Genomic DNA, 12,139 nt, shown 5'->3' on the forward strand with positions numbered 1-12,139 from the left:
AGTCTGCACTCTTTGCCTCTAGCAGGGTATATATCAACGGCATCTTCTCCATTCCTCCAACACGCACACTGAATTCTAGCTCAAAGTCAGTTTTCTATGCCCTTTAATTATATTCTATACTCAACTCTGACTCATCCTCAAACCTTTGATATCCTCAAAATCCATATTTACGCGTGTGAAAGTTTCATGTAATGGGGAGGAACTTACATTACTGAATCATATATCTCCAGACAGGCATACCAAGGACCCTTTTTCAATCACTCCCTGCTTAGTAGAGACAAAATTATGCTGTAAGAGCAGAAAGGCCACATCAGCGAGACACCTCCTGGCTCCACAACGGACTGATTTAGAGCCCAGCTGCGAAGTCACTCACGCTTGCCAGGACGGGTTTTGAGCTTTGAGCACTCTCTGGGACCCACCCACCACACAAACAATGATTTAGACAAAATGAAAACAAAGCAAAACAGGCTGCCTCACTCCCACACTCCCGACCCCAGCCTGCAGGGAGAAGGCTGCAATACGATCTGATGACTAGCCCAAGATTTCTGTGTTATTTTCATTTTCAGAGCCTCTGCATAGTGTGGAAAGTATCAAATTGCACCTAATTAGAGATGAACACACAGACCTGCTCCTACATCGGACAAAAGAGCTTCCCCTTCTGAGTGTACCATGTGTACCATACGGTTATTTTTAAAATCCCAAAGTCAATAGTCAAGAAAGCAATGAAGTCAGTTTACTCCATATCCCACACCCAACATCCTATCATTTATTTGTATCAAATACTAAAATGACCACCCACTGCCTGTGCACGGGCACTCACCTCATTGTCGGATTCCACGAGAACTTGATCATATTCACTAAGCGCTACTAGAAACATGATAGAGGTGACATTTTCAAAGCAGTGTATCCATTTTCTTCTCTCTGACCTTTGGCCCCCTACATCGACCATTCTGCAAGGTTAACAATATTCATATTAATAGCATATAAAGAAAAAAAATCAATAGAAGTATAGCTTTACTTACAAAACTTAGGAAAAATACTCTCTAAAGAGAATAGTCATCCAAATCAATTCAATTATACTTATTGAACATCTACTAATTTTCTGTTACCGAGCAACCAAAATCAAGGCATTCTGGGTAATAAATCATTGTGGTTAGCAGAATGTTACCAGATGTGTACGAAAATTATAACTCTGTAAAAAATAATCCTGTGCCAAGCCAAGCAAAATGGTTTTATTTAATCAAGCACTAAGGAGTAAATAAAATGAGTTTTATTTGTATTAAGCCCTAATGGCAAATACTGACTTCAGTTTATCTTCCTATAAAATGAGAATGAAGATCCTCATATATTTCTCAAAGATGCCAGAAATGATTGCAAATACACTGAGAAGATGGAAGATGCCCTACAATTCCATATAGGTTGTGTGTGATGCTTCAGCTAAATCCAAACACAACTCCCCTGATCCTTTATCAGTAGGGTAAGCATTTGGGGCTTTTTTTCCTTCCAATATTAGCAATAATTTGAGACAGGTCCAGTCATATTGGGTAACAGTGCGATTAGCCTTAAGCATAAAAGAGCTTGCTAACCTGCCATAAAATATGCTACAAGAGGCCATCATTTGAACTATTTCAAGGATTTGTTTTTAACACTTCAATTTTGTGCCGAGTTACTGCTCAGAAACCAACATTATCGATTAATTTGAGTGATTATGTATATATATGAAAATACCAAGCAGCACTTGGCACTGAATCCAAGTTTCTTCAAACTATTGTTCCATATTTCAACAAAAATGTGCACAATGTTCGCAGGATAAAATACTTTCAGAGAGTGAGGGTTTTAGGGAAAAAGTTTGAGAGTATGGCTCTGTAAGCATTTGTTGAAGATTGCAGTTGTTCCTGGTGTTTTCCTGTCTCTTAGCATTAAACCTAAACTAAGAAATTAAGGCTCTTCCAGTGACTGCTTCTAAAAGTTCTTTAAGGCACAGAAGACGTATCACGGGGGCAAAACCAAGGACTCAGGAGACTTATGAATGATGGACATCAAAACTAGGATTCTTAGGTCTTTAGAAAAATTAAAATGCTAGCTCTTCCCTGGTGTTGAGTAAATAGTATGCTACTCATTTACATGAAATCATGTCACATTAATCTCTACAACATGCTTTTGATGTTGGCAGGAAATTATTTTTCAAAGTCACTACTATTACTGCAGTGGCAAAAATATTCTTTAAATGTGAGTGCACACAATGTAGAAAAAAATAAGATGTAATAGTAACCTGGTTTCAGAAGTCATTATTTATAAAGCAATAAGGAGATGAAAATCTCCCAGAAATGCTATATGTTTTCTGAAAATATTCTGTAGTATCGTTAGAAGAGGTAAGGAAACTTGGGTGTTTCAAATTAAAGACCTCTAAATGCAATGAACTCAAACATGTAAGTAATCCAGAATGTCAAAGCTATAAGGAACCTTGGTGATCATTTAATGCAACTGTTATACAGAGGAAAAAAACTGAGGCTCAGAATCATTTCCAATATGTCTCCCACTTTGGGATCTGTCCACTAGAGCAGAGTACGGCAGCTAGATGCGGCCACAGGTGCAGAGTCTGATACGAAGAAAACACACAGGACTCTGGCGGGGGCTTTGGCAGGGCGTGGCGGAGGGCCTGCTCACCAGTCTCGTGGCAGAGTTACACAGCAAGAACTACACACTTCTCTGCACAAGCCTGCACTGCGCGCAGTTTTCCTCAATGGGATGGGCTCCAATGAGGAACTCAACTCTCCACACTCAAAGAGACTCACACGCCTTCATTTCTCACCCTGTGGTTGTATTCTAACTAACAGTACAACTGAGTGATGGTGGAGTGAGAGATTCAGTGAAAGTAATCAGTATTGTTTACTTTTTTCCTCATCTTAAAAAAAGGTAATACCTATGCTAAAGTATTACTCAGAACAGCAGCTGTGAGGGAGGAAGTCATAAAGTTTCACTCTGTTTTCTTAAATTTAGACTAGGTTACTCAATCCATATTTAAAATCATGTGTTTTGAAAATTTTCAAGCCACGTATCTTAGGGATACAAAGCATCCCAGAGTTTCATTGCTACTGAAGAATTCTGCATTGGTACCAGGGGGCTTGGAGGAAACAATGACCTGAAAGAGCTTCTGCCAACATATAAGTTCTATTACTTATAGGGTCATAAGATTATTCATATCTTATAAAAATCTAAAAATATACCCATTGTCCTTGCAGATTAAATGATTCTCCCCCAAATTATAATCAGGACTGATGTTGGAGGAACTGATTTTGTTCAACCATCAGCAAACTAAGATTTCATTGATTTTCTGATAATTTAACCTGAAATGAGAAACCTGCCCACATATCTTTCCTTTGCTTCTTCCTCTTTCAGGGACACACGGTTTCATTTTGTGGATCTAATGATAATAGTTGGTATAAAGATGATACTGTTTTAAAACATACATATGATTTCAATATTTATGGAGTTCACCAAGTGTACTCAAAGCATAACAGTTCAGAAGTGGGTTGTATGGGCTCAGTTACTACCTGAAAATGACACTTTGTAAGTCAAAGGGGTATTCGATGATCCCTGTGGTGGGGACTCGAACTCTAAGCACATCTTGTTGCGTAGGCAGGTAGGCAGGGTCAGCAACACGGTCCAAGTCATTAAGATAGCTAGAGGAGGGAAGACACAAGGAGAACGTCAGTGACACCATCACACCACACCTGCCTATGGAAAGAGAAGGACAACAATGAATCATAAGAGAGAAGGGAACTTGAAAGATTAAACTCAATCTTCCATTGGTCAGAGCCAGATTACCTCTCTAGGGATTAACTGGTTCACTGTATTGCTCATTGCTTCTCTTACAATCCATTAGAACTCATACAAGAGTAAAGGGGGAGAAGAAAAGAAATCAAATGAGTCTCCTATCCTCTACTTGTTTAGCAGGTCTGGTAGGTAAAACAGAAGTTTAAAGCAAATAGCTTTAAAATTATTTATATAAATGATGTTTGTATAAATAAACAGATAAGAGTTACATATAAGGTCAGAATGCATTTTTATTTTTTTGCCTTTTGCAGAACATGACAGCTTCTTCCTGGAATGTATCTCCTGAATGCCTAAGAGAGGACACAAAATACCCTATCCAAACTTCTGTCCAGTGTCTAAGTCATTCACGATGAAAGTGGAGCCACGAGGTTTCCAGTTATTGAGGTAACGCTAGTCAGATATTCCCGGTGTTTAGGGTCACCAAACCTAAACTTTACATTTATCAGCGTGTATTTTTCTATTCCTTTTGGAGAACCCCCACCCACATAGTTCTGAAATAATTTTAGACTCATAAGACATTGCAAAATATTACAGAGAAATCCCTTACACCCTCCCCCCACGCCCCCCAAAGGTAAAAACTTAGTAACCATAATACATGATCAAAACTAGAAACTGACATTGATACAGTACTATTAGCTATATTACAGACCTTATTTGGATCAGTTTTTACACGCACGCACGCACACACACACATATAGTTGTATGAAATTTTATCACATATAGAGATTCGTGCAATCACCACCACAATCAGGATACAAAATTGTTCTGTTACCATAAAGAAACTGCCCTGTTCTCCCCATCCCAATCCTAACGCCTGGAAACATCTATGTTCTCTATCAGTAGAATTTTGGCATTTTAAAAATATATTCCATTCACTTTTCATTCTCTCCAAGTGCAAAAATTAATTTCCAACCTTGAGAATGGCATAATTTGATATCAATGATGACAAACAGGTGAATGTGACTGTTCTGTGTGGCATCTTCATTACTTCAGAGTCACAATATAGAAATGGTTTCAGAAGACAATTACAAAGTGTAGACACAAAGTAATTAACTGTGAATAAGACTTAAAGGAAAGATGGAGCCCTTGATAGAACTGAAAGGGGTGAGAGCAGCAATATCTTCATGCCCACAAGTAAGAGAAAGTGAGCTCTGAGATGTATGACAGACTGTCTGGTGCAGCGCATGTTATAGCCCAGTGAGCACAAACACTCCATTGATTTGACCTAAGGTAAGGACTTTGTCCCACCCATCGTTATTCCTGCCTTAGTGCCTAAAGAGCGCCTGGCAAATAGCACTTAATGAATATATCTTGTTTGGATGGATGGATGGGTTTCCTTTCGGCACTATTTAAATACCATTCATACTTATGGTGTTTCCATATCAATGATATTATTAAATATAAAATCGGGTGTTGAAAAAAAGTTATATTAAGTCTCTAAGATTCATGGAGTTATAAAATAGTGGAGTTAAGTCTGACTTTAACAAAGAAATAAATATAAAATCATCACCTTTTTATTTTTTTAAATTAATTTATTTTTTTAAAATATATTTTATTGATTCTTTACAGAGAGGACGGGAGAGAAACAGAGAGTCAGAAACATCGATCAGCTGCCTCCTGCACATCCACTAGGGATGTGCCCGCAACCCAGGCACATGCCCCTGACCGGAACCGAACCTGGGACCCTTCAGTCCGCAAGCCGACGCTCTATCCACCGAGCCAAACCGGTTTCGGCAAAATCATCACCTTTTTAGAGGTCCATCAATTATTAAGACAAAAAATGTGTCAGCCTAGGAATTCCTCCACCAAAGCAACTAAGTAGTATTCTGGTGGCCTTATCCCAAAACCTCAATGATTCTCTAGCTGGCTATTAGCTCTCTACTGACTGATCAGAACCAGCCTGGTATCTTTAATTACTAAAAAACTGGCTGGAGGACAAAAAGGGGAGAGGCTGGGAGAACATGGGCATGAGAGGCAGGAAGGGAATATAAACATGTACTGGGCCCAAGGTTTGAGTCAGTCTCTTGGCACAGTCTTGGAATCATCTAATGGGGTTAACAAACCCGTGTTCTAAGAGTTGGTCTGTATCTCATTCTATAGATAAACCAGCTCACCACACATTAATGCAAAACCAATTGGCTACTCTATGTAGATACTTATCAGCTCCTTGACTTGAAAAACATGAAATGAATATACATTTTGAAACCTACAAGGTCAACATTTATTGAACGGCTATATACAAAATTTTAATTTAGAGAAATCAGAGAGCTTCTCATTTACACTGGCAAGCTTGCTCAGATATAGGCTGCCCAATAAACCATTTCTGCTCACTTAACCCAATACACAGAGGTCAGAACAGAGGGTGGCTAATTCTTGCACACAAGGTGCTGTCGTGTTCCTACGATGAAGAAGAATCATGGCTCTCTGTTCTCAAAGATGAACTGCTCCATGTTTAAACACATTATTTGCACAGGAGAATTTAAAGGACCAGCACGTGCAGTGGGAAAATACCTGTCACTCTGCACAGTAGGAACCCGCTGGTCTCTCTCCAATTTAGAGGAGTGAACTGAGCTGCCTGAAAAACATGTTCAGGTAAGATAAAATCGGGGCATACACTTGCGATTGAAAAACCACTTACAAGGATGGAGAGGTTGCCCTAAAAATGCTGTCAGTGGTGTCTCTTTGTGAACTGGGCATTACAGAGACATCAGCTGAATATCTAAAACATCTTGTTCTTGCAAGAATTTTTTTTCCTCTTCACCTTTCTTACGATTGAAAAAGGATTTCAATGCCAGTATAGTTCACAGAGAGTAACAACAGGATGACCACAATGAACTGCTGAGTGCTTGCTGCCTGCCAGGCTCTGTTCCATCTGTTCCTTGCCCAGATAGGAACACATTTTATGGCACAGAAATGGCCATTAAGGATGTTCTATGCATTTCCGGTTGACCTGAAAATAAACCGCAGTTCTTGCTTGATGTTCTTTTTGCTTTGCCTCAGTTGGATGGTGGACAGAAAGGCTCACTTCACTTGGAGTAAAAAAGTTAATCTAGTTTAACTACAAAAATGGAAAGGAACTCTATCAAGGCCTGCTAGTTGCAACACACATTATCTAGAACCAAAACCAAACCCAACCCAAACATCCCAAAACAAGGCAAGAAAAACAAAACAAAACAACAGACCCTCCAACCAAAAGAAACAAACTATTTTCTCTCGGGGAAGGTCTGGACAGCTCAGAGGCTGCCCCAGGATGAAGACGTTGCAGATAATTTGTGAAGCAGGTTAAACCTGCAGGCAAACGAAGACCAGCATTTTCACTGCCAAGAAGAGCTTCTGCCTGTGTAAGTCCCAGCCCGTGTGCCCCTCCCTCTGGCTTACAGAACATAGAGAGAGGGACCCAGCACTCTCTGCATTTTACGTTTGCTTAGGGGAAAAGGCCATTCTATTCCCTTACAGATGGAGTTCTGGCATGATAAAACCAGAGTATCCTCATTTGTTGATTCTGGTCACATTGTGAGAAAGGGCAATGGAATAATCTCTTAACCGAATTGTACTTTCCATGGAAGCATCTCCTATTCTGAGGGAAAATTGTTGGTGAATATTGGGCAGATGGGTTCCCACTGGATTATTCCATTCATTTAACCTTTCACAAAGAAACACCAAGGTCTGAACAAATTTATAGTGTAGAGTAAATTCAGAAAGTTAATTATAGCTATAATTTGTTTTGTAGAAATGATTTTGAGTGGTTGCTGAGGTCATTCTCAGGGTGTTGCTATGGTGACAGGCACAAGGTACATTTCCAAGGCAATGTATGTTTAACAAGGGGCTGGCCGCAGCGCCTGCCTGCTATCAGGGAGAGAAAGCTCCCGTGGCACATATGAGGCCTCTTTAACTGTTGATGAGACAGGACATGTTTAGGGCTGTGCTAAAAAATGGGGGGTGTCATTTATTAAACTGACTCTAATCTACTCATGGGGATTTCATGACTTGCCATTGCTTTGAGACACCAATACTAGATAACTTCATAATTGATTAAGGAAAAAAACCAACCCTGCCCTAGCTGGCTTGGCTCAGCAGATAGAGCATTAGCCTCGATTCCGGTCAAGGGCATGTGCCTGGGTTGAGGGCTCGATCCCCAGTAGGGGGTGTGCAGGAGGCAGCTGATCAATGATACTCTCTTATCATTGATGTTTCTCTCTCTCTCTCCCTCTCCCTTCCTCTCTGAAATCAATAAAAATATATTTAAAAAACAACAACAACTCAACATTTTTCTACATGTTTGCCCAGTTAGGACTCACACACCGTTGGAGTCAGAGACCATGACCCACTGTCCACGGCTGGTCACCAACACTTAGCCGGGCTTAGAACACAGCAAGTGTTCAACCCGTGACCAAATTAAAACTATTTTATGGAAAATGCTGTAGTCTTTTATAAAGGTGGTTATCCCTTTCAGAAGAAAACAAAGGGGGGTGTCAGCTACCCATCTATGCGTAATAACCTCTCTGGGCTATTGTTGGCCTCTATTACGTAAGAACTGAATTCTGAATTAAACGGCCTCTGGTGAATGTAAAGTCAACACAAAAAGGAAAAGCAGCCTTTGCTTAACTCCATTTACTAGATATGCTTTCTGCTCTTCTTTAGGTCCTGGGCACAAAATGGTATCATTTGTATGTCTGTTTTATGCCTCTCAGCATCAAACTTTCAGGCCTTGGAATTCACTCTAATTCAGGCCAAATGGAGGAAGAGGTAGCACTTCATTAACAGATAATTCTGACATAATCTCTTTCATGAAAGAAATAGGTTTCTGATGGTTTCCAGTGAAAAGCAAAGCAACAAAGAGACTCATGTAGTAAAATTTCAACAGTTCCTTTCCTACCACGAGAAAAACACAGGGTCAGCTGGAATTCAACATCATATTTTGACCATGACATTCTGGTAGGTGCTAAGGGTATAAAGATTCCCAGCATATGATCCCAGCCTGTAAAAAGTTTACCAGCTTGTGAGAAGAAAAAGGGTTTAGTGAAGAGGAGAAACGGTGGGGCTTATGGGGATGAAATGAACACTTGTATATTTTGGACAGTCATTTTCTGAGAACCTGTTGAACTATCTCTAATCTTTGGTGATTATCCACAAAACATTGTTCTGTAGCATGACAGATTTGCATGAAAGACATCAAGCACATTCATTTATAATGACACCTCGTAACTGCTAAGTTCTCCATATACAGTGGGGCCTTGACTTACGAGTGTCCCGACGAACGAGTTTTTTGAGATACCAGCTGTCTCTCTGCCGATTTTTTGCATTGAGTTGATAGAGTAATTTGAGTTAACGGTCTCGGAACGAATTAAACTCGTAAGTCAAGGCCCCACTGTATTTAACTTCAAAATCATCTCTGGCTAATAAAAAATAAATAAAAAATTCAGAAATGGGGTATAATTCATTCCTTCAAGTGATTAAAAATATATGAGAGGAGCTTAAGCATCACTAAAACAATATGCTCAGATCAAATTAAACATGGCATTTTCTCTCTGGAATGTTTTTTAAAAGATATGCCAATTGTTCTTTAGTTTTGATAATAGTTTGTCAATAACATGTTTGAATTAACCTTCAAATGAACTTATATTCTTCAAATTAACTTATACTCCAATTTCAAATGTAATGAGAACTTATTTTAAAAAACCCACCATGTATGACTAGAAGGGTAATTTAAATCTAAACCAAAAATAACATAGAAATTAGAAATTCAAGTGTTTTGTGTGTTTTTTAACGAAGGCAACATGAATAAAATATAGAGATAATTTGGCAAGTAATCTATATCACATTACAGCTAGGGTTGAAAAAATAATAATAAAAGTTACAGACATGCAACTTTCAGCAATTATACCAAAAGGGGGAAAGTGCCTATGGGTGGTAAGTGGAAAAAGAAATCTCTGACATTTAGTATCAATCCAACCATAGTAAGATAATGAAAACAGCATCTCGGGGCATTCATGTAGCATGCTATGTTGCATTCTTCAACTCCTATAAAAATATTTTTAACAGATCTGCAGGTTAAGTCAGACATTAAGATGAAGTTCTGGCACTGAAAATGACTCTGGTAGAGCTGCACATTTTTAATTATTGAAAAGAAGGTTAGAAAAACGAGGTCAACTTCATTAAAAAAATTAAGAAGACCTCATTGTAACAGGAACAGTCCAGGGGGATTTGAAAGCTAGATCATGCTATGAGATCTTATTTGACACTGTCAAAAGCAGAGGAAGCTAAGGAGAAACCAGAAACACAGGGTATTGAACAGTTGCTATGTGACCACAGGACTCAAAGGGAAACAAAATAAAAAGAAATTTTCAAAGTGAACTTAAAAAAGATAGGACTTAAAGTAACAGTTCTGCAAAACTGCCATCCTGCGGGAAGAGTCAAGTACAGGTTTTGGTACTAAGTCTCTCCCTCATCTGGCAGATCCTAGGGCTGAAATGAGCCTGCCAGGCTGGTTAGCTGCACGGGATTACACATTACGCAAACACGTCCATCTCCACAGAGCTCATTCCGTGGAGGGCAAATCAACTTTCCTTTTTAACACCTGGCACATATGACAAGCATCCAAAGAGGTGCAGCATTTAATACAGGTATTTTGTTCAAAAGAAGTTATTTGTTTTCAATACAAAATTCCAGGTTTGAAACAAAGATTACTCAATGGTAACAGGTAGGTGACAATCCCACAGTTCATGAAAACTACACAAGGAACAATATTCTGTGGGATAAAAGAGAAGTCTAAGAGATCATGCATTTCAATTTTCCTTTGCTAAAAAACTAAGCTAATCCAGAGATTTTTTTTTTTGACTGTGCAGTTCAGCTTTTTATTTTAATAAAATCAGAATATGCACAGCACATGCAGTGCTAGCATGAAATTTTTAAAATATATATATTTTTATTGATTTCAGAGAGGAAGGGAGAGGAGAGGGAGAGATAGAAACATCGACCAGAACGTGACCTCCTGGTCCATACATAGGTTGACAATCAATGAGCCACACTGGCCAGGCCAGAAAAATCCAGAGTTTAAGAACTAAATTAAGTATCCCATAAGACAGTGGTTCTCAACCTTGGCTTCACATTAGAATCACCTGGGAATCTTTTTAAAATCCTGATTTCTGGGCCTCATCCTCAGGAACGTCTATTTCTTTGTTACTAATGTTGTGGCCCCACCCCATAACAAAGAAACAGAATTTCTGGAGGATGAGGCCCAGAAATCAGGATTTTAAAAAGATTCCCAGGTGATTCTAATGTGCAGCCAAGGTTGAGAACCACTGCCATAAGAAGATCCTATCACTACATTTGGTAAATAGTTTCAGTATCTTGTGACTCTTATATATGGACTAGAGGCCCGATGCATGAAATTCATGCAAGAGTAGGCCTTCCTTCCCCGGGCTGCCAGCACCGGCTTCGCTCTGGCACCTGGGACCCAGGCTTCCCTCTGGCTGCTGGCAGGCACCCAGGACCCAGGCTTCCCTTGTAGCCCCGGCTCTGTCTGAAAGGTCATCTGGTCTAATTAGCATATTACTAATAGCTTTATTATTATAGATAATTGATCCAAATGTCTAAAAGAGACTAGTGTCAAATGGGGAATGAGCTGAACAACTAAGTGTCAGGTGGATGCCAGGGCCAGGCCTGGGTCACAGAGACAGATTCTTAGGTCTATTGCTCAAACAAATAAATTGGCCTTGTATCTGAAAAATAAAACAAAACACAACATTGAGAGAGAGAGCAAGATAGACAGATGGTTGGATGGACGGTGGAAGGATGAGAAGATAAATAGATAAGGGGAAAAGAAGAGCCTTTTTCAATGTGCCTATTTGGCTCTGTTAATTTATTCATCTTTTATATGATAACTTTCAAAGCTTTTGAATAATTTTGACACCATTTTTATATTTCTAAAACATCAAAAGCAACACCAGAGACTGCTTTTTATTCTAGTCTGCCTGTCTTGAAATGCAATGGCAGTATTTAATTCAGTAAATTTACACATATTTATTGAAAATCTGTTATAAGTTAAATTCTAATGCATTTGTATTTGTTGGGGGTTGGCACAGAGAGTTGGTACAAAATACTTAAATATATATATATGTATATATGTGTGTGTATGTGTATGTATATATGTATATACGTGTGTGTGTGTGTGTGTGTGTGTGTATTTTCTTTGCCTTTGGGGCATCAGGCTACCTGGGAAGCAAAGATAGCATAGATGAATCAATTAAGAAATAATTAAGTGCCAAACTGTGAGCTGCTAACTGTGAGTGCAATAAGAAGG

General features: G+C 39.1%; 1 protein-coding gene across 1 annotated transcript in view; it reads right to left on the reverse strand.

The window, feature by feature from the left end:
• LOC308527666 (guanine nucleotide-binding protein G(q) subunit alpha) overlaps window positions 1-12,139 on the reverse strand; it is a 263,460-nt gene that overhangs the window by 55,319 nt on the left and 196,002 nt on the right. Inside the window, exons 4-5 of the mRNA XM_081103072.1 lie at window positions 3,555-3,683; window positions 821-950 (exon numbers count right to left, since the gene is read on the reverse strand). Coding sequence (XP_080959198.1) covers window positions 821-950; window positions 3,555-3,683 — 259 coding nt within the window. The remainder of the gene's footprint in view (window positions 1-820; window positions 951-3,554; window positions 3,684-12,139) is intronic.

Source organism: Myotis nattereri (assembly GCF_964212035.1).
Source record: "Myotis nattereri genome assembly, chromosome: 12".
Lineage (NCBI taxonomy): Eukaryota > Metazoa > Chordata > Mammalia > Chiroptera > Vespertilionidae > Myotis > Myotis nattereri.